Source organism: Antrostomus carolinensis, unplaced genomic scaffold (assembly GCF_000700745.2).
Source record: "Antrostomus carolinensis isolate BGI_N321 unplaced genomic scaffold, ASM70074v2 scaffold6495, whole genome shotgun sequence".
NCBI classification, from domain to species: Eukaryota; Metazoa; Chordata; class Aves; order Caprimulgiformes; family Caprimulgidae; genus Antrostomus; species Antrostomus carolinensis.
In genome coordinates, this window is record NW_010314175.1 from 68931 (window position 1) to 92627 (window position 23697).

Genomic DNA, 23697 nt, shown 5'->3' on the forward strand with positions numbered 1-23697 from the left:
AAAGTGTAACGATGGGTGCTCAGAAATACTCACCATCTTAGAATAACCTGGTTACAACTGAGAAGAAACATTGGAAATATTTTAATTGTACTTTTCAGAAAGTGAAGAAACACAATATACTTGGTGCTTTCAAAATCCTCATTGAAACCCAGACAGTGATACAAGAATATGGTCTTAAGACATTATATTTCACTTAAGCTTTAGTGTTCCTTCTCCCTTCCCAAAAAAGCTATAGCAGAAAAGTGATCCATAAATCCTTCTGTCCACTTTATGGCATGGTACCTCAAATGATGAATGCTGTCTCATTTTGATAAAAAAAAAAAAAAAAAAAAAAAAGGAAGTCCATAAAAAATACAAAATCAGTTTAATGAATTGAATGTTACTTCTGTAATATTTTTCATCCTGAACTCATTTAGTAGAGGAAATGGATATTTCATCAGACATGGATTTGACGTTCCATCACATTATACAGTAAACAGTACAAACGATGTTATTTTTTTTTTTTTAATGAAGAAGCTGGAAGAGCTAAGACAGTAGCTGCTGTAAGGCACTGGTTATCTCATTTAAACAGATATTAAATGTGGGTGCCAGTGGTGTGATCATCAGCTGCTTCCCACTTTGTGAATAAATTGCTTAGAAGGAGTCTTTTTGCCTACCAGATGTGACCTAGATTTAGATTTCCAAAGGCAAAAAAAAAAAAAAAAAAAGGAAAAAAAGTCTATTGTGCAAAAAACAATTGCGGGTAAAATGCGTGGAAAATGAGCTTATCTCACTTTTCCAGGTGTTTAGGCTAATATGTTATGGAATTACAGCTTCATTTATGAAAAATAATGAAGGAAAATGTTCCAGCAAATCAAATTTGGATAAAGGCTTAGGATAGTTATTGTGTTGTTAGCAAGTTTCAAAATGGCAGAAAGAAAAGGGAGCCAGCACAGATATTAAAAATATAGAAATCTGTGAATCTATGAAGAGGTTATTATAAAAGGGTCAGGGCTGACTGTGGTATCCAGCCTGTGTTGTGGTCTAGCAAAATGTCATGGAACAATATGAAGAATTATATTCCTGTCAGTGCATATGAAAGCAGGATTTTTTCTGAAAAGATCAAGCATTGGTATCTGTTGGCCCTGGATAAGACTAATGACATTGGTTGGTTAAATGTATAAACACTGAAAGAATAACATCGTTATTCTTTTTCTCTTTCCTCTTTTCCTTTTACTGATTCTATAGGGGCTGCCACTCGAAAACCGGACCCAGAGCCTGAGAAGCAGACTGACCATACTGTTAAAATTGCTGGAGTCATTGCAGGCATCTTGCTGTTTGTCATTATATTTCTGGGGGTTGTGCTGGTAATGAAGAAAAGGTGAGCAATTAGTAGATGTTTTCTATATACATATTCATGTCACAGCATCTCCTACAGCAGTTCTCAGTTTGATATTGGCTAAAGTATCCAGCCACCTTCGTGCCCTTTACCACAGAGTTCAGGAAGTACTGCTCCCTCCCAGCTCCAAAGCTTTGTCGGGCTTTTATAAAACCACAGTATCTGTTTCATCCCAGAGCATTTTCTATGAATTAATGTTTGTGGCTTTGTTATAGACGAAAAACAACTTGAGGTTAATGATTCTAGCACTTTATGCATTAGTACTGCATGATGGACTCTAATAATAGAACCATATCTCTATCCTGAAAATGTGAGTCTTCACTATTCAAAAGGTCAGCTGAAAAGTTAGATGTAGTTTCATTCTTGAATGTAAAAGAAATTCTCAGTCAAACAGGACTTACAGCTAAGGTAATTTTTGCTAAGAATGGGGTCTATATTGTTCTGCATAAACTTCATTCCCTGAAAACAAATGAAGATGTTGCAATGGTGCTGAATGTTTCCAAATGCTAGTTCAAGACGCACATTTGAGATTGTTTTGCCTTCAATATTATTTGAAAACTGCTACAACATTAGGATTGTAAGGCTTTTAAACCTGGTTGCCTTTCTTAAAACTATAAGAAAGTGAAAAACATAAAGAGAAAAATATCTCCTAGCTAGGGAGGTGGCATGGGTAAGAAAAAAATCCATGTGATGATAGAAGCTGAGTCTAGATTGGGAGAAATTTATTAGCAAATAGAATCAAGGTTTTAGGTTGTATCCTGAGTGATGTGAGTTTTGCAGCTGTAGAGGTGGGGCTGGGAATGTGTGAGAGCTGTATAGAGGGGCTGAGTCACGAGTTCTCCTTACACGTCTAACATAGTCTTCTTACTGTCCCATAACCCCTCACCTCCTTGCCATTCACCCTGTATTATCCCATTTTCTTCCTTTGTGAGCAATCTTGGCCTGATTTCGCTCTTCCCAGCACTATGTGATTTAATTGTACTTTAGCTAGTTTGGCAAGTCTGAGATAGTCCAAACCCCTGAGCTGCCTAAAATTTTTCCAGAATTTGAACAGTGGAGGTGCACAGCTAAGGAAGCAGCTGCCTGACAGTGCTTCAGGGCAGCCAACAGAAGTAGCTGCTGTTCACTCTAGAAGACAGAAGCAGGGCCATGAGTTACAAGGGCTGTATGTGGAGAAAGGCATGATGTGGCCAGGTCTGAGGGCTAGGTCACAACACAGTCAAAACCTGCCATACAGAAAAGATTGAGACTTAAGCCCCGTGGTAAGTCTGACTGGGGCAATGAAATTGACCCAGTAACCAAATCTTCTCAATACAGTGTAGTAGAGTTAAAATCTGTTCTGACTTTGCAGTACTTTTTTCTTCCCACTTCTGATTTCTTGCATCATCCATACCTTCAGTTTTAATAGTTGAATTCCCAAGCTCCTCCCTAGGGCCAGACACAGCACTTGGCATGCAGGGAGGAAGGCTTCTCACGTTGTCCGGACAGTCCTTCCTCATACAATTCCTGACTGACATTCCTCATCCTTTATCTTCCAGTTCTGAGCCTCTCCTTAAGCATTTGCACCAATATACTCACCTAAGACCAGAAGGGAGAGCATTGCAAAATGATCCAAATAAGTTCAAAGTAAATAAGGTGTCAGGGTCTCTGGCTAAATGGATGCTATACCAGCTCTTACTTCATTCTCTTGGGAAAAGCTCTTTGATAATCTAATTGTTAGAGGCAGGAAGGCTCGAATCCTGTTTGCATGTTAATACAGAAGGATACTTTATTCCTTCTGTCTATCACAGCACAGCAATTATTATTCATAGTAATTCTGTGTTAGAAGAAAAGTGCATTATGTGAACTTCTTTGGGATTTGGAATAAATCTGCTTGTGACAGAGATGAAACTATTGAAAGTACAAGTCCAGGAACTCTGTTACCAAGTACATACAATTTCATTGTGTAATACAGAAAGAATGATACCAATAACTTAAACGTATTCCAGAATGATGCTGCAGCCTTGAACAAAACAAACTGTGAAATGAGTTGGAGTGAATATTAAAAAGTAAGAATGGTTCGTCTGTGTAACAGGATGTGACTAGGCTGTAATGAGAGTTTCAGGAGGTGTATGGTGTCCCAGACCTCTACAGCAGATGCTGTAGCATAGAAGGTTTTGAATACAATTACACTCATGACTTAAGCAAAAGATGAACTGTTTATTCAATAGTTTGTTATTGGTGCATTAATTCACTATGCTGCTGAGAGCTCCTGTGGTTGCACCTGGGTTCAGTTACTGTGTATACATTATACATTTGAAGAAAATGTATAAATCATTCTGCAAGTTTAGTATAACTGTAGTGTTTTTGCAGTTTTATGATGCTTTGGGTGCTACTTTGTGAAACAATCTTATCAAGCTAGCATGTCATTTGACTACTGCACTTGATCATTTTATTTCATTTACTTTATCAGGAGTTTTACTGGAGTAAAGATCTGATTGAAAAATAAAATAGCACCTTGTAATTCAGTGGCACCTTTCCCCTGAGAACCACTTTCCTCTCTGCACTGTTATGTGCATACTCTTTGGGCTACAGTGCTAGGTTTCACTGTGCTTAGTCTACGTGCTCTGAAATTTGTCCTACTTGGCTACAGCAGTATCCTATTCACACTCCACTATCCCAATGCATATCCCAAGGCATGTACTGTCTGTTATGCATTCTTTCACAAAAATGGGTCCTTGTAGACTTGATCTCCAGATCTCACGAGTAGGTTAAATTTACTCTGTCTCTGGGGCTTCACAGTGCTTAATTAACTTAATTTCAAAGCATTTCTTTCCTTTGTCAAGAGATTTGGAAAGTGGTTTTACTGTACGTGATAACGATATCTTTGTCAAACTTATTCCTTTAATAGCCACCTCTTTGCTTGGTCAGTGCCAGGCACCATGGATTTTCATAGATCAGTGTCTTTAACCAGTAGCCAAGTAGACAAGACCAACATACAAAGCAGAGTTTTTAGTGCAGCACAGACATCCCTTGGAAAAGGTCACTATCAAAGCAGTAAGTAGAGAAGTTCTGCAAATATCAATAGTGATGAAGCATCATTATTAATTTCACTATATAGAGGTCTTCTAAAGTAGTTATATTGCAAACTGGGTTACAGAGAGATTAGATGGCCTAACTATTCCGTGTATGGTATGGAGTCATTAGTGAGGGTAGGAACATCATGGACAATAAAGCATTTTCTGTGTGGACACTCGGTCTTTGACTAAAGTGAAGCAGATCTGTATGCCTGCCACCTCGGTCAAGGGAAGACTGTTAGTACTTTCCTGTTTTTCTCCCCACTTGCTTTTTCAGAGTTCTTTATCTGTTCTGTTCTATCTTTTCTTTATCCATTCAAGCACATGTCATGTAATGTAGACCAGCAACCTGCAAGCTATTCCTAGTACCAATATGGTCATATCAATTAGACTGTTCTTCTCTGTGAAGTCAGAATAATGCCAATATGCTTTCCTCTCCTCAGCTGTGCTCTGAATCTCCCATGTTAGAGTTAACTCAGTCAGTGGAAATTAATACCTGTGTTTCCACAGTATTGCTCGACAATAAAGTAGATTGTGAATCTGATCCTTAATATTAAATCTCAGGCAAGGCCCTTGATCTCAGCCAGTATTTGATATGCCTGCATAGGACTTTATTAAAAATAATAAATAAATAAATAAATAAATAAATAAATAGTGCAGCTAGTAAGGTCACCTTTTGGTCAACTTAAAGTAGAGCAGTGAAAATGAGAACTGTTCCCACAACTATTGGAAAAGCAATAGCAATTAAATCAAGACTTGGAAAAATCAGAACCTTACTGCTTTATTCTTTTATCTTTTCATTTTTTTTCTTTTTTTATATTCTATTTCAACTAAGTTTAAAAAAATATACAGAAATTCAGAAATTAGATTTATTGGTCCAAGTTTGCTTAAAAGTATATATGTCTTTGGGGCAGCTGTTTCTTTCTGGGCTATCATCTTGCTGCTGCAGTGGGAGTGCAGTAAGGAAGTGGGTATTAAAATTTAATTACATTGGCTTCTGCTTCAGTTGTAGAATGGAGTTTTTCTGATCATTGCATTTCTCCATAAAAAGGTTATTTTCTTTTACCTATCTTTAGTTTCTGTTTTCAGCTGTCTCTATACCTAAGCCCTCCAGTAGTTTCTAATGTATGTAATTATGGCATATGATTAACTCAGAGACCAGAGTTCTTGGCAACAGATAAGGAAGGCTTTTGCACTCCTTAGAGTTGGGCTGGGGATCCATTGGTCCCATTCCCTGGTAGCAAATCAAGCTGTTCAGTTATAAACCTTTGCCAACAATTTCAAGCAGTTAGGATGGAAATTGGAGACAATAGGACTGAAGGAAAACTCCAGTCTTCTCCCAGTGCTATCCTTGAACCTTGTTTTTCCCTCTGGGCCAGCGGCAAAAGAGACAATTAAAGAAATCACTGGGGTAATTACACAGTTCCAGAAGTTTTCCTTCTAGTAGGACGATCCTCCTGCAGCCAGCTGCATTGGTTTTGATAAATTTTGTAGTGGAGCCTTATTCTACAAGTGATGTTTATGAAATCTATTTAAGTCTTCAGTCCTGAAGGATATAGAAGTGCTTTATATTATCACTATACACAGAAACAGTTTATTGCCATAAAACAAATTCTCTAGTGGAAAGTGACTGTAAAGCCATGCAAAGAAGAAAATTTGGCTAAGGTTGGCCAAAATCTTTGAGTCACTCTCTTTAACAGAAAAAGAATTTTCATACATAAAGAGAAAGTTTGTGTACATCACATAGAAAGTAACATGGAACTTGTTTGTATTTTTTAAAAATGCTAAATCTTTTCAATTATGAATGGTGCTTTTGCATGAGGCTTGAGCATTTGCAAGTCTAAAACTTTGTTTCTGTAGGTTTCTAATTTTTTTACCTGTTTCTTTCAGTGCCTGGTATTCTTGAGAGTCAGAAACCATAGTGCTCTTTTTTAAGGACTTTCATGTGGAAAATCTCACAACTGTAACAATATAAAAAGAAGTGGAGCTTGAGACTTTGAATTTTTCTCATCTTATACAAAATTTTAATGAGACATTTACACAAATTAAAGCTCCTGGATTTTCAACATTTTTTTCATAAGGAATAATTTATCTCTATAACATATTTGGCAGAATTTCTCATATAAGTACCAACAGTGCTTCACTGATGAATTTTATTTATTTTTGTTTCTCAAATTATTATACATTTTTTAGAAGTATGAGAACATTTGTATTAGTTACATTAAATCTCTGTCATGACAACATATGGCAAGAAACAGGGTTGGCAGTGTAATAAGATTCTAAATAAAAGTGAGAGAATGAGTAATTTTGAAAAGAAGGGCAGAGGGAGGTATAATTATGACTGAACTAGAAAACAGCTCTTGCTAACAGAGCAGGTAAGTTGATACGCTTTGATAAAAGCTGATCTTGTGCTCCTTACTGAAGGCAGTGGGGTATGTACTGGTGGAAGAAGCGTATGTTTTGCAGCTTTCCCCTTACTCCACTCCTAGATATCTTTTAAAACTCAACTTTAACAGGTGTACATTTTTGCAGACGTGCCACATGATTAAATATTCAGTATCTAGCCTCTTGTGTTTCAACAATACTGTTTGCATCAGAAAAATGGGAATAAAAACTTGAAAATATTTCTAACGGCATCTTCACACAAAGCAGATGAGAGAGAAAATTTGATGAAAGCCTAGTTTTCAAAGAGATGCCTGAAGCGTGTAGCTAGAGGCAAGTTAACGTTAGTTATAGTCCTTTGCAAGGCCTGTTTACATGTTTCCTCTGTAGTCAAAGGGCTGTATGCATGTGCTGTAAAAATTACAAATGCCTACATGATTCCTTTCAGTCTTTTATCTTATCAACATGTGAATGCTACTTGACATTATGCTCAGAGATGGTTTAAGATCTCCAGCCTCTTTTTAATTGCAGTCAATATATGGCATTAATTTAGATTGGAACTTGTGCTTTTTGGAGAGCTGCAGTCCTGCTTGCAGTGGGCTCATAACTAATGGAGGGAGAGATGTAAAGCAGAAGAACGTAGCTGGAGGGCTCCTATACTTTGCACTCATGCAAAGCATGTCTGAGTGGAGGGTCTGGTTGTGCAAGAGATGATGCAGGAAAGACTGGCTGGGTCCATATTTTTCAGGATGGTTGTGCTAGGTCTCCAACTTGTTCTTTGTGATACTCACGTGGGCAGAAATAACAGGGATACAGGATCAATTCTTATTTTTTCCTCTGCCACATGGGGAAATATCACCAAAATATTTTTAGCCAGTAAGGATAACCTTTTATTTGTATAGCAAGAAGTAATTTTTTTCTTCAGAATTTAAATGGTTATTTAAAAAGCTGAGCTATTAAAAAAGCTATGGCCACTGATTTTTCCCCTCTGGAAACAAGTTCTAGTCCTGTCAATGGCAGAACTGATTTCTTTAAGTAAGGAAAAAGATATCCAAAGATTCTACAGTACTGTGACAGGAAGAGAAGCCACTTAATACATGTTCTGAAATTCTGCATTGTTAAACTTCTAATACCAAGTTAGAAATTCCATATCCTTATTCCTAATGCAGTTGAGATGTAATCAGAGATGTTTTATCACTTTAATTGTGAGTGTTTGTGTATGTAGTATATGCAGAGATAAATACATATTAAATATCTAACGTTACTTAGATAGTAGATGTACTTTAAGGTGGTTTGATTTAACATTTGGAGATGCATTACGTATTGTATTGCTTAAATTTTACAGAGAGAGGATATCACAGAATCACAGATATGTCATCTGTCTGTTCCAAACATGTTGCATGATATGCCCAGATATGCATTCTTGCTAACTTTCATTTGTGTCACCAGTTCTGGTCTCAGTTTCATCTTGATTTTTCATACATTAATATTTGGCTTTTCTTTCCTTCCATTTCATCTTTTCCACCACTGCCTAATCCTTCCACCATCATGGCAGAAGAAGCTATCACTCCTACACTTATTACCTGTAAGTAACTTCTTTGTCATCAGAGACGCACTTTCTGCCATGTTGTTCCATGCATAAGTAGTGAATGCTAATATTGAAAGTTCCTTTATAAAAACAGACTTTGTAAAAGTTTTACCAAGATAAAACCAACATAGTCAATAATGTAATAAAATATTTGCCTTTATAGCAGTTACTTATGCCTCATACTGTGCATTAGAGTCCTTTGAATATAATTATATAACAAATTTTCTTCACTGAAAAGTAGTAGGTATCACTACCATGTCTACAAGAAATTTTCATCCCTAAGTAACTATTTTTAGAATTTATTTAGTAGTTTCTTTATCATTTGTTCTGTGGAAAATACAGCATTGGTTAGACATGTACAAGCATTTCCATTTGTTGCTGTGTACATATTACTACATTTCGTTAATAGCCATCATGTGTAAATGTCGTGAGTTACCATTACTGGAGTGGATTTAAAAGGAGAGAGCACTAAAAAATGAGGGCAAGATGAATCATAACTTTCAGTAAGTAATAACTTTTCATTTTGATACGATCCTTAGTAATACCATTATACGATTCTTTATTTACCTGAAGTCTTTGTTTCATTCCCTGCTGTCAGCAGCTGATGAATGAGAAGGGTTCTTCTGTGAATTTAGGGAATCCCTTTCTGATGCTATTCACTGTTTCTCACTTTCCAGGTACAGGGAGTATATGTAGTTTTTGGATTAGCAAAATATTAGTGGTCTTGCTTATTTGCAAAATGAGATGTATTTAAGATTGTTTAATCTTGTTGGCCAGCAGCAAAAATCAGCTCTCCAATAGATATCTGTTTTCTTTGATGCTGAGGTTTAAAAATCATGGGAAGCTAGGAGATATTTTCATATAGTTACAGAAGATGGAATGTTACTTGCATGAGACAGACTGTAGTACTAGTTTTCCAGTACATATGGTAGTAACATGCTCTTGAAAGGAACACATTTCAGTAATGCTTTTGTTTAAAAACAACATTAAATTTCTCATATTCTTTTTTTAGTTGCTCTTCAAACTCTTTAAAGAAATATTTTTTTCAAATAATATTTTGAAAAAGTATCAAACATGCATTTATAGAGTTTATGGAAAAATTACTACATGTTTTCTAACTTGAAAACTGGATATGCATTATCATCATGAATTAAAGCAACTAAAATTTAAACATCTTAGTTGAAAACCCCTATGACTTCTGGATATATTGAAACTGTTCATTTACTTGGTAATTCAGGTTTCATATTACATTATTTGATACTTTACATATAATGCAACTTTTTAAACTATTCTTTAAACCACTGTATTAATATGAAAGTCAGAAAAAATTATCTCTTCCACAAATAAGGTATTTCAAAATTTGTTTCTGCTCCCAAGATGAAAAGACCATGTTTTCCATTAAAGAGATCTTAAAAAAAATTCAGTTTGGACCATTTAAGTATTGTTTTTAAAATGTCAAAAGAGTATAATATAGTAAGTCATGTAGTATGTTGTTACCATAATAAGTAAATATATTTAATTTAATAGTGTAGTATGATTCATGTCTCAAGGCTTAGTCAAAAAACAGAACTGAAACAAATGGAACATTAAATGAAACACTGTTTCATTATTCAAAGAAATTGGATTATAATTTTTTTTCTCTTTTTCCACTGACAAGGGAAAATATGTGAAGTGTTTTCTGTAAGTTTCACGAACATGTTTTCTCCCCAGTTTTGCAATCGTAGAGACTGTTAATAGTGGACAGAATAGAACTTCTCTTGATTATTTGCAGTACTCTTACAGTGGTTTCAACAAAAGTTATGTCTTTTTCTTAATATGATACAAATTCAGTAACTTTGTAGTTTGGGCACATCAGCTCTTCCAAAAGAAATTGTGTGATCTTGACCATCTATTGTTTTGCTCGCTCTCTGGCAAAATAAGTGAACTAAGAGCCCTGAAAGGAGCAACCTCCTATCAGCCCGCTATAGGAGGAAATACTTTGCACCAAATTCTCCACCTGCTTATGCACCATGCAATTTCACTGAAATTGGCTGAAATCTTACATGAATGCAGAATTCATTCCAGTTTTATTTTTAGCTGAGGAAATTGGTATGGATTATAAAATGTTCTATATTTGAGAAACATAATTTGAAGAACTCTGCCATTGCTAATTTACCACTTCTATACTGAGTATCATATTCAAATTTACTGATTAGTCATTGTAAATGCAAGCTGTGACAACCAAACGAGCATCTATGCATGGAAATAGTTACTATTGTGTGCTGCTCTCCTTATGTGCTGTGGGCTCCTTTTCCCTAGTAGACTGCAATCTCTGCCACTTCTAGATCCATCCTAAATTAAAATTAAAAATGAAAAAACGGCAGATGCCTAGAGCTGCTGATGAATCATCAGAGGTGGACCTACAGCTGTGCATATTTGGCAGATAATTATTGCCTTTTGTCTTGTGTTTACTAGTTAGCCAGTCAGGAGACATTACAGAAAAGTTGAATACTGCTATTGAGAATTATACTTCTTGTTAATGGGCTTAAGTGCCTCTGCCAGTGCCTTTCCTCCCACTCTTGCTTTCCTGAGGATGGGTGCATTTTTTACCTTTCACCTCAGTCAGACAGCAGATTTTTTTATTTTTATTTTTTTTTTTGTCTGGCCATAGTTACTCTGGTATGAGTTCTTTTGTTCTTAAGATTGGAGCAGATTTACTAGTGCTCATTAATTCTGCAGCAGGTCTTTTGACTTTGCAGTTGATTCCAGGCGGGGAAAAAAGAAGAGTGGAGACAGCGTCATTAGGGACACTTGTAATGACTGGTGTTCTCAGCATGGCAGCTGGCACTGGCGTGACTCTGCCTTCTCCTGACATGTTTTCCAATGGGCAAAACCCCTGCAGTATTGTCCAGAGAAGGAAAAGTACATTTGTATATTGTGTAATTATGGTTAAATGAGCTAGGCAGGCTTGTTCAGGTGAGAATAAGTGCCACTGGGCTGACCAATAGCCATTACCTTTTATAGCTGAGATTTTAATTTTGATAGATTCTGCCCTTGAAGATTTTTAATCATTAGTCAGGAGCTAATGTAACTAGATTAATGCAAATTCAAGACTCAGACAACCAAAATGACTGCTTGGACCACTGAGTTTACTCAAGACATTGGCACATGATAGAGAGTTTGGGGAATTCAATTTACTTCAGATTCTGGGGCAGATAGTTACAGATTGTAGCTGTTATAAATTGTTTTCAAGAAAAGGCTTCATTACATTGCTATGGGTAGGATGTACGCCCAATTAAAATACAAAGTTGTGAAGGTAGCTTTTGATGTTGTCCCTCAGTTTGAGCTTGATATCAAAATGGTATGTTATGATTATTACTGAAATTAAGTACTTATGCAACAACGGTGCTGCACAGCAGTTAGGACATAATGTTACTCTCTTTGTGTGCCTTTTCACAAGTCATTTCAACTTGTGAAAGGTGAAGTAGGAAAATAGGAGACAATTGCCCGGTATTCTTAGAAAATAACAATCATGTTGAGATCTTAGTAGTATGAAATCTGATATTGTCTGTCCTAGCACTAATCATCTAGTTAGGTGATTTAGGACAGAAGGGTATCACAGGTTCATCCTCTGCATGGAAATCTCAATCCAGAAGCCTGATACAATGTTGAAACATTACTACAGTGGACTGTATAGGACTAGAGGTCCTATTGCCCGATTCTTTGTATATGACTCAAAAGAGGACAAAATTCCTTCTACAAGAAAATTATTTCTGCAAAGATTGAGCTTTTTCATATAAATGTGAATAAAAACGTATCCTCTTTGTCATGAGAATTTGATAGTTTGAAGCCCAGTTGAACTACACTGTTCTTATGTATCAGACTTGAGCTCAGTAGCCTGGGAGTCTATTCTCAGTTCAGTTATGTCTGTGTCTGTTTCTTCACTAGCAGATTTTCAGTGCTGGCTTCTGGAGCTCTGCAGAGAGACTTAATTTGTGGCTCTTTTCCCCAGTCCCATTGCAATTGACCTAGTACCAATGGCAGAAAGCATGAGGTTAGCAGATTTGCAAATGACCCTAATAATCAGTGTCATAAAATTTCCAAAAAATCATTGGTGTTGAAACTCTTAACAGTGATTTCTGGATAATTCCAGGAAATACACAGTCATCACATTTTAAACTTCTGTAGTAATTTGAAAATAGTGAGAGAGGTTAGAGACAGTCCTGTATTCTCAACTGTAGCTGCCCCTGGAACTAAAGTTCATCAGGTTGCATCTTGCAGGTGGAGGAGAGCACTGAACAGAAAAAAATGAATGTATTTGAACTGTTTGATCTGTTAGACTAAGCCCGTGATCTCTTCTGAATCTTTAAATATGCATGGTTACATAGACTTGTATCGTAGAATCATGTAACCCAAAATAAATGTGGATTTCTGTAATTGTCTTGTAAGCTAGACTTAAATGATTTGGGGATGCCCCATGAATTTTATTACATCTGACGAAGTCTTGAATGTCAACATATTGAAATCTTTGGAAAATATGCAGTGCCCAAAATAGCAAGGAGTGTGTTTTACTACATTGCCATCGCTGAAAAATACATTAGTGGGCTAGGTACCATATGCTTAGAGTAGAGGTATGATATCTAGCTTTCATGCGGAGATACTAAGCAATCTTAGAACTAGAATTTTATTTTTAGTTAAAATACACCACATCTTTTTAAAAAATCTGTCTGAAGTCATTATTTCTTATACTGATTCCTTTTATCTTCTGATTCTTTTGTATCTGATTGTATTGCTTTATAGGCAAGGCTTACGTTCCCATTTCTCTGTAGAAAAACTTGTAAATAATCCTTAACGCTCAGAGCAGCAGTAAGTAAATCGGGGGGGGCGGTATTTTATTTTATTAGTTCTTTCTGAAGTTTGTGAGGCCCCCAGGGCAATGATCTGACTATATGAAATAGCTTTCTTGAGGTGCAACAGAGATCAGATCATTCATGTGGAGGAATAGCTCTGCTTTAATTCATCTTTTCTGGGCATGTTTACATACTCGCTGGAGGGGGAAATGATGGAGAACCAGCCTTGGTGCTGTGCTAGCACTGCTCACCAGTAACCAAAACACTGGGGTGTTATCAACACCCCTCAAGCAACTAATACAAAACACAGCACTCTGAGGGCTGCTATGGGGAAAATCAACTCCATCCCAGCCAGACCCGATACAGTCTCCACCCCTTATTCCATACCATTTGTGTTATGCTCAGGTCCCACATACTTTATACCCAACATACAGGTTTATACATTCTTTTTAGCTCCACCCTCCTCTCCTTTATTAGACAGATATCCCATGGACTTCCTCCGTTCCTCCGGATGTTCATAAACAAGCTTTGACTTGGGCCTTTCCTAACAACTGTCTTCCCCCTCAGTTCACGTACACGAGCCTCCAGTTTAAAGGTGGGTTCACCATCCCACTTCCTCGTGTCCTCCCCCTGGTCATGCAAAAAGAACCAGAGTGTACCACGTGGCATACGTTAGGGGCTCCCTTTCCCTTTGACTGGAGCAGGAGAGGACTGATTCCTTGGGACACTCTTGACAGCCACGGTGCTGGCAACCCATAGTCATTACTGAAGTTACCTAGACTTTTCAAAACCGTATTAACCCAGATGTGTTGAGTGAGAAACCATAATATGCAATGTGCTGCAAGAATGAGTTTTTAAAAATAAATGGGTACTACAGAGAGAGTGAGGTGAGGTGTGAGAAGTGATTGATTGCTATGCTGGTCACACAATCGCATTCAGTTACTGTCCTTGCTCCCTCAGTGTCAAGCAGTAAGTTTGCAGATGAGCTGGAATTTGGAGATTTCTCTGTCCTTAAAGGGACAGTTTTAGTTTACACTGCTTGTTTTGTGAAGGTACAAATATTTAGTGTGGGAAACAATGTAACTGAGGGAAAAACAAATGCTAGAGACATCTTGGTTCTTCCCCCATTAATAAAAGCTTTGTCTTGCTTTTCTAAACTAATATACAGGGATTTTAATTGAATGCTGAGATTGCTTTTAGAAATTGTGGATTCCATATAGCCTTGTAGCATAAGCCTATCTTTATTATATAACACTGAGATATAATAAATACATTTGGGAGGGTAAGAGAGGATAGGGTCAGTTATGTGTATTAAAGAAGTTACCTCTGTATTTGAGTATTTGTCTTGCTGTTCCATATTGTGTTTTGTTCAGTTAGCGTTACCAGTTTACCAGGGTGGACTATCTTCTCTGTAAAATTGTAGATTGAATTAATTCCTCAATTAGCCCGTTGACATTGCTTGTAGCTTCCTAAGAAATTTTATTCCTAAATCAATCATGCTTACTGTCAACAGTAGTCATTCTAGGCACTGAGATTTTGCCATTATCTACCATCTGTGGAATAATTACTGGAGGTAACTTAAAAATCAGAAAGTGGCCTTGTTCACACACTAGGGAAACGTGTAAAGTTGAAGAAGATCCCAGGGGAAAAATACAGCTGGTATGCAAAGAATTTCTCCAAGGCCGTCTCCCTTCAGAGCCTGATCTGCTTATCAGTATGCAGGATGAGAAGGAGTGGGGCCCGTTCATCAAATTCCGTATTTACTCAGACATCTGACCAGGCTGGTGTCATGGGCACTGATGTATTGTCTGTTTGTGACCCTGGACCGACACCTGGCACCCCTTAAACAAATACCTCCCTTTTGTGGACCTTGAATTATAGCTACACAAAAACCATACCTCCAGCTCATTCACCCCCTCTTTCCCCTTACGGATCACACACTCTAAGTAGAGTTTTGCTAACTTCTACCTTAAAAGGGAAACAGAAGTGTTTTCTCCAGTCATGGTAAAAGTATGACTAGAGTCACTCAAGCTCCACCTTGAAGGTAAAAAATAATATAAAAAGGGCCCAAAGAAAGGGAAGCATTAGGGAAGATACCATTACGGACAAGTCAGGGAAGATACCATCGCAGACCTCTGACCTCAGGGACCAGCCAATGGGCTGAGCCTCTCTTGCCCCCAATAGGGACGCCTTTGGGTAAGATTTACACTTTCCCAAGGACTTTCTGGGACGGAAACTTAGAGATCTCTTATAGAGTTGTTTTAGTAACTTAGCACTTTTTAGTAATTTGTAACCTTAATGCTTATACATCTGCAGACAGTAGATTATCACTAGCAATCCACATGAATCTTTATTATTCCTGTTGCTTTATTAAAGTGCCTTATTCACTTACTGACTTGCTGCGCAATTTCTCACTGGGCTGCTGACTGATGAGGCCGTTAGAGTCCAGAGAGCATGACTGGACAGCAGGTGCAGGGCACTATCGACTGAATCCAGCATTGGTGTACCCAGACATATCAAACTGTGTCTGTCTGTAACCAGCCACACCAACCCCCCTGTGCCCAATGGGATGCCACTAAATTCAGCAGGTTAAGCCGTGTGAGTCCACAAATCGTGGGTACGGGAGTGCAGCGCACTATCGAGTGAGTCCGCTGTTGTCAGACTTGTAAGTGCTAAATTGGGCATCACCCAGGATCTAAGCCTAGCCACCCCCAGCTCCTCTAACATCTGAGGGTGAGCTGAAATGCAAGGGCGTTTATTTCCTGCCAGATTTTTTACCACCCCTTTCACGCAACACCATCATTGTTGAATTAGACTTTCAAAGAGGCTATAAGTTGAATCATTTGTTTAAACTTATCACACAGGAAAAAGGTGCAATTAATGTGATTTTACACTGAAATTGCATTTCTGTATAAATAGATAGCTCAACACTGATTTCAGATTCTTTCATTTTAAGTATCCAAATAGAAATAAGAGTTTTTCCTTATTTTAGTATTAGTATTTATTGTAAAAGTAGGGTAATGGCATTGGAAACTTATTTTCTCTAAATCCCAAACCTGCCATTACACTTTGTGTGATTGTAAATGGGTTAATGGTAAAGAAGCCATACTGCATATTAAGACCAAAATTCATTTATTAATTTATGTTGCTGTGGTGGGTTGACTCTAGCTGGATGCCAGATGCCCACCAAAGCCATTCTATCATTCCCCCTCCTCAAATGGACAGGCTTAATGGGGTAACTTAATGAAATATTGAACGGATCAACAGAACATGTCTGCAAAAGGTGGGACTACAAGGAATAAAGTGATGCCCAACGATAGGACAAGGAGCAATGGGTGTAAGCTGGAACACAGGAGGTTCCGCTTAAACTTGAGAAAAAACTACTTTACAGTGAGGGTGACAGAGCACTGGAACAGGCTGCCCAGGGAGGTTGTGGAGTCTCCTTCTCTGGAGACATTCAAGACCCGCCTGGACGCCTTCCTGTGTAATTTTGTTTAGGTTCCTGCTCCGGCAGGGGGATTGGACTAGATGCTCTTTTGAGGTCCCTTCCAATCCCTATCAATCTGTGATTCTGTGTCATTCTGTGAATGTTGTATTGTATCTCTCCTGGCCTCAAGGAGGACTAGTAGCAGAAAAATGCTTAAAGAAAAATGGGTAGGAGAAAGCATATGATAAATCTATCCTAAGACTTCTTTGCATCAGTTTACTCAGGCTCAGTCACTTCTGTGATACAGATAAGAACAACTGTAATGAGATGTTCATGTCTGTTGAGAGATGTCAGCACAGGACACTTATGTGTTGTAGTCATTAGTATTGCAATAACTTCTGTTGAACTGATTATGGGGGGGGTTTTTTGAGCTTCTTATCTGTAATCTGTTATCTGACCCCTAAATCCCGTGGGAGATGCATTGTCTGAAGTACCTTTGTTGAGCCTGTCTGCAGGGGTTATGGCCAGGTTAATGATAATCCATCTAAAGGTAGCATCTGTCAGTGTTCACTCTTAACTTCACAATGAAATTGTTCTAATCTTGGCTCCTCTCCCTTCTTCTTTTCATTTCCTTTCTTATCTACAGTATTCCTTGAATTCCCTTAAAGTCTAGACTGCCAGGTCACTGGAGGGAAGAGCAGTGGCTGTTTGCTTTCCATAGCGTCTAGCTGACCTAAGGCATTATGCATTTCCAAATTTTCTTTCTGTGATTTTTCTTGGTCATTGTTTTCCTACAGTGAATTACCTAGCTCTGGCATGAGAGAACCATACCTCAGTTGCTTTCTTCTGCCATGGTCAATCTGGCCCTCTGCCTCTGTTTGTGAAAGTCTGTGCAAGGATTCATAGAATCATAGAATGGTATGCATTGAAAGGGACCTTAAAGATCATCTAGTTCCAACCCCCCTGCCATGAGCGGGGACACCTTCCACTAGACCAAGTTGCTCAAAGCTTCATCCAACCTGGCCTTGAAAACCTCCAGGGAGGGGGCATCCACAGCTTCTTTGGGCAACCTGTTCCAGTGTGTGACCACCCTCACAGTGAAGAATTTCTTCCTAATATCTAACCTAAATCTACCCGCTTGCAGTTTAAAGCCATTACTCCTCATTCTATCTCTAGAATGAGCCCTTTTTGTCTGATCAAGGTCCTTCCTAATTACAGGGAAGTAGTTCACATGCAAAATGTAGCTAGGAAGATTGCTTGAGCTGTGAACTTGAGCCTCACAAAACCTAATTAAGCAAGGAAGCAGGGGAACACTGTGCTGTGTGCTTACAAATCCTGCGAAGCCTAGCATTTCATCAATCCCAGCCACCCTGTTGCAAAAGAAAATCTTTTACAAGACTTATCACAGATACTAGAATCATGTCTTTATTTCGTTTACTACTGTGCAAGAAAGGTTTTAGTATTACTGCTATTATTATTACTAGTCTAGCTTTTAGTGTATGGTACAGAGAGAAATCTGTAGGACTGTCAGAAAAGTCTTGCATAATTCCGTTAGTCCCTGTGCCAACCAGACAGCAGCAGCAATCCAAATAAAAAGAAATAGTAGCCAGAGCAGAGCCTGTGCCAGGAACTTCCTGCTCCTTTGAGCTGTTGAACATAAAGAAGCACATTTATTTTTATTTTTAGCAGCTGAAGCTCAGAACCACTTCTGCATTTGATCTTGATTCCTTGGTGAGACATGGAACCAAATGTCTAGGGGTATATAAATTATACTCAGTTCACCTGCAGAGGGAGTTAGCTTCTCTCCTTCTTTCTCATTCTCTGACTCCTCTGATCATAAAGACACAAGTTAGAGCTACCAGAGGCGTCTCTGGCTTGTCTGAAGGAAAGATAAAGCAAAGCATTTGCAAACCTGTGCATTTCCCAATTGTACAGGAATGAGAGGATCAGCTGGTTTAGAGCAATTATGCCACTCCACATCTCCCATTGCAAAGTGATAGTTTGTTTTCCTTCTGTGTGGTGATGTCAGGAGACAAAAATATGTCTTCCAGTATGGATTTGGCCAACATGTTCATATTGGGTATAATAGTGCATGCATATTAGCTACAGCAAGTAATGGTTTAGGTAGGCTAGATAGATTTTTTTGTTTGCTTAAAGATGTGTATTGAATTATGCTTTAGGTATAATGGAATGTATTTTGCAGTTTATGGTCCTATTTGGCAATTATCCATGGAAGGGTCACTTCAAAGGGACTAGGTTTATGGCTTACAATGTATTTGCAAAAGCAGACGAAACACTGAATACTTTGTATTTACTGAGATTTTTAAGGTAAGATTGTCATGCTTATGATGCATCATAGAATAAGGCCTAGTTCCTTATCTGTAACACCTAGATGTTACTAGCAGTAGAACTTTCCTTTCTGCTTACCAAGTAGAGAAGAGTCATAGTATGCATTTTAATAGTCTCCAGGTTAATATAATGGAAGATATTTTAAATTGGGAGAAGACGAGAAGCACAAGAGGATGTAAGTAAACCATCAGGGATTACCTACTTTATGCTTAAGAAAACTAAATGAAAAGGAGAACAGGGTACATTGGTTGCATCTTGGGTCCTAATATAGGCTCCCTGCAAGAATATGTTTATTTTTTTGCTGAATAGGGTAGTGCAGGTTCAGCTGCCTTTTGTTGGAACTCAAAGCACTGTAAACCCTTTTGATGCAGGAGGACTGAGCATTCATGGAAATGTCTTGTCCAGTTCTCTGGCCACAAAGAGTTTTATCTCGCTTACTCCTTAGATCATAGAATCACACCCACAGTACTGTGTATTTACTTATATCAAAACACGATAATGCTTACTCTGTTAAGAATAGCTTTTTATTTTATGATTGCTTGTTATTCTTTAAATCATAACCTTCACTTGTTTCTTTAATTTAGGAGAAAAAGACATTAGACATAGATACCTCCTGAAAGTGTGTGCTGCATGAAAGGTTTAATTAAATCTACAAGTAAAGCTTTAAAAGAACAAGAATCAAATTAATTGCAACAAGGACCATGCATTTATTTCCATGACGGGCCTTTGTGTGTTAGAGAAAAAGCAATCTGTGTAGCCGTATCTGAATTAGTAAACTCAATATCACTTTTCATTAGCATGGTAGGTCATTGCCATGCGTCTTCATTGTGGCACTGTTTACATGTTAATGACCTCACAAATAGAGTCTGTTCCAAATGGTTTGCAGTAGTAGAAAGCTGTAAATCCATGAAGTGGAATAAACTGTCCTCTGCTTTCTGCATCATTGCTTCTTGCAACTTCCCCTCTAGACTGAGCTTCATAATTAGTCAGAAGTATAATTATGGCAAATTCAGTAAATGCAAATAGGGCAAAAGGATTTATATCTGATTATGGTTGTTATAGCATACCTGAAATAAATTAATTTCTAAACATTGTTATTAGTTGACTTTTCAATGACATAAAGTCTAGAAGTAGAAAGTATCGTTCACCAAAAATGTTCATAGCTTAAGTTAGTGAGTGTGAGTCCGTGATTCAGATTTACAAGGTGCTGATGTACCTGTGAAAAAAACACATAACAATTCAGTAGAACTTATTGCTTTAGTTGTTTGGTATATGATTGCTTTGTATTAGATGAGATTTTTAAGGTTATAAACATATTTTTCCCCCACCGTATAATGTAATGAAATCAGAATGCTCCCTAAAATCATATCCTTAAAGAAAATATTTACATCTGATAATTTGACTAGACAGTGGAAAGCATCACTGCCTTAAAATCTTGGAATGATAAAACTGACATCAAATGAGTAAAACAAATGCAGCATACCCACTTAAATTTGATTGCCTAAAATATCTAAACCAAGGACCATTCTGATATCCTGCTGTGTGAATTCATTTAAGTGCTGATTGCCCTCACTTCCCATTGACTTCAGCACCTTGCAGAATCTGGTCCTGTATTTGGATGTCTCGGCCCTGCCATAACAAAAAACCTATTTTTCTCTGGTCATATGCAGCATGTATTTGATATTGCAAGACGTATACTCTGTGGTTCTGCTTGCAAGAACCTTGGGAGTTGCTTTGCAGACAGAGACTAATGGTTTCTACTTTAGTTGCTCACCTAATATGCAAAGTGAGTTTAATTATATGCTGTCCAACCCTCTCTGCTACATATTTTTCCACTTGCTGGTTGTGGGTGAAATACATGCTTTCTACGTGCAGAGGTTACTAGTAAGGGTACAGTGCCCCGGGAAGCATTTATAGCTAATCTTGCCCTCAGCATGCATAATGTAGCTAAGAACTAATTAAAGGTTAAAGAATAGGGATCCATCTTTTCTCTGCCTGATGAATAGAGGAATGTGTTCTGCATGGGATCATATGCTATTTTCCACTGGACAGAATTGCTAGAATGCTGCAGAACCTAACTACATGAGACTAAAATTCAGGAGACTCCAGATTTTCACACAGCACAACAAAAGACTAATAAATCACTGTCTTGTGTTGTGTAATGTATTAGCTGTTTTACTGTGTTTCATATAAATATGTAATGCTGCAAGGCATACATGGATAGAATGTAGATTTGATTTCATAGGGACTTTTTTTTTTTGTCCTGCATACTGACTTCTGAAAATTATCTGTGGCTCAGTTGTACATTTTTCTATTAAAAACAAAGAGAGATGTAGTTCTGGCAAGGCAATTAAGTCACCATGAACATTATTTCCCTCTCTCAATAATAGCTGATTAAAGATGGTTTTGATTACTTCTAAATATTGCTGTGACTGCTGCCATGCAATATAAGAGAAATTAAGTGGTAAGTGATGGAGCTGTGGTGGCAGATAAAAAACTTGGCTCTTCAGTGGAAGTCTGTCTTTATAGGGCTACAATTTCCCCAGAATTTCCAGAGATTTTGTAATTTTAATGCTTCTGCAAAACCTTTCACACCAGAATGGACTATAACTTTGCAGTTCTTTGAAGTCATCCTTTCAGAAGGATGGTGTTCACTTCTTTCCTGTAGGCTTCTTCCTAGCATAAAAATTGCATAGTAGCAATTGCTTTTTAAATAAGCTTCCAAATAGGTTCTGGAAAGAGCATGGGAATCAAGAGGTCTGTTTTCTGTCACCAACTTGCTGACAGAAGTTCTTAAACCTTTGGGTGCCATATTCTTCGCGTTAATTAAATTTTGATTGTTATTAACTGCTGCAAAGCAGTAGTATCAAGACTACTGGAGGTATGATAATCAGAGAGGCAGAGTAGTTCATGCTTCCTTTATCATCACTTGGATTTGAGAAAATTCAGTCTTTGTGTTTCTAAATAGAAAGCCAGCACTGTGTGAAAATATATGTTGGAATATTAGTACCTGAAAATCAGTGATGGAGACATCACCAGGTAAGACAGGATTAGCCATATGTACTTGCTGAAACACATGTTCTTTTATAAATAGCCCTTGCAAAAGCACCAGGGGAGGTGTAAAGCGTTTTCTCTGACACTAGCTGCTTTGACACTTCAGTGGCTGCAGAGCTGCCTCCTTTCCCACAGTAGGAGTAATCAGCATCCAAGCTTTACTGCTTGAACTCTTGTGCTTGTGGGTTACTTTTTTGACACACAAAACATCATTATTTAAAGCCCAGATGCTGCAGTGGTAGGTTCCTTGGAAGAAGGTATGAAAACAGTAAAACAGAATAGTACAATAATTTAGCATCTCATGATTTTCAGAAATGCATAAATAAAATAACTGAGTGCACTATACCATTTAGAGGCTAATCATTTGCCATCTGATAGAAGTCAATAGCTGTAGGGTGAAAATAAGATGGAAAAGGTCATATGATTAAATTAGCTGCATTCAGACGGGCATTATTTAAAAGGGTTTTTGCTATGATTAAAGAAGATCAACAGTAAGTCAAGCAAAGAAGATCAAGTTAGTGTCCCTCAGTAAGGGAAATTAACCTCAATGATAAATAAAAGGTTACTGTCCACTATGAGCATTCTCAAGTTATGCTACTTCTGCTTACTCACATCTTTCACTTTCAGTTGTGGACTCTGCATATAACTGCCATTCTGATTATTTACAGAGGAATGCACAGGATCCAAATATTAAAACTTATTTTCCCTTTTAACTCACACTGCTTTTTAGTAACACAAGAAATGCCTGCTACAGTTCTAGTGCTCATCCTGTTAATATCCTATCGAATTTGTCACTGCTTTCCTGTTTTGTTGTAAACAGATTAATCTGAACAGTGTTGTTTTCCATGTCACTTAGTCTCTTGTAGGTGTTTCCAATCACTACATTATTGCCTGGTGGGTTAAAAATATTGACAACAGGTTAACATTTTGGCCACATGATTCTCCCTTTTTAATCTTGGGTTTATTTTCCTTTTGTGGTCATTCTTCAGAGCTTAGTTTTTCCTATTGTGTCCTGCCACAGTCAGATTCTAATGAAAAGTTAGGCCAAATTTATATTGGAGATTTTCATAATGTATCTCTTTCATTTAACTAATCATGGATAATCTAGACTTTTATGGTTAGGTTGGTTCTCTTTCATGAAGTCTTTTAATATGGGTGAGGAAGTACAGTGATCCAAAAAGTTGCAAAACCCTATAAAAAGTCACTTGATGTTATTTTGATATGTTTGAATTTGTTGCAAATGAAAAACTGCTGTGTCTTTCTTTATCTGAGAGCCAAGAAATGCATATATATATATTGAAGAAACTAACCAGGGATGAAAACTGGAATGGTCACTGTCCTGGTTCATGATTGTGTTTAGTCACCAGAAGTTCAAAGTTAAATTGTCCTGTCTTGATCTTCCCCATAGCTCAATAGCCTATGCAGCACTTGTGATCTAGGATTTTCCTGTTAGGATCTTCACCATACATATTAATACAGATCCTATCTGTTTGTAACAAAAGGGATCTCCATGCATATTAGCCATTTGTTGTCATTTTACTAGCTTCTGCATGCTTGGTTTCTAGTTGTTATTGAGAAATACCCGCTTTGCAGATGTTACAGTGGGCTGTGGCAGAATGGCTTTGACTTTCTAA

General features: G+C 37.6%; 1 protein-coding gene across 1 annotated transcript in view; it reads left to right on the forward strand.

The window, feature by feature from the left end:
• LOC104524615 (receptor-type tyrosine-protein phosphatase mu-like) overlaps positions 1 to 23697 on the forward strand; it is a gene marked incomplete at its 3' end in the record, with an annotated part of 124147 nt that overhangs the window by 61998 nt on the left and 38452 nt on the right. The window contains exon 7 of the mRNA XM_010167550.1: positions 1228 to 1360. Coding sequence (XP_010165852.1) covers positions 1228 to 1360 — 133 coding nt within the window. The remainder of the gene's footprint in view (positions 1 to 1227; positions 1361 to 23697) is intronic.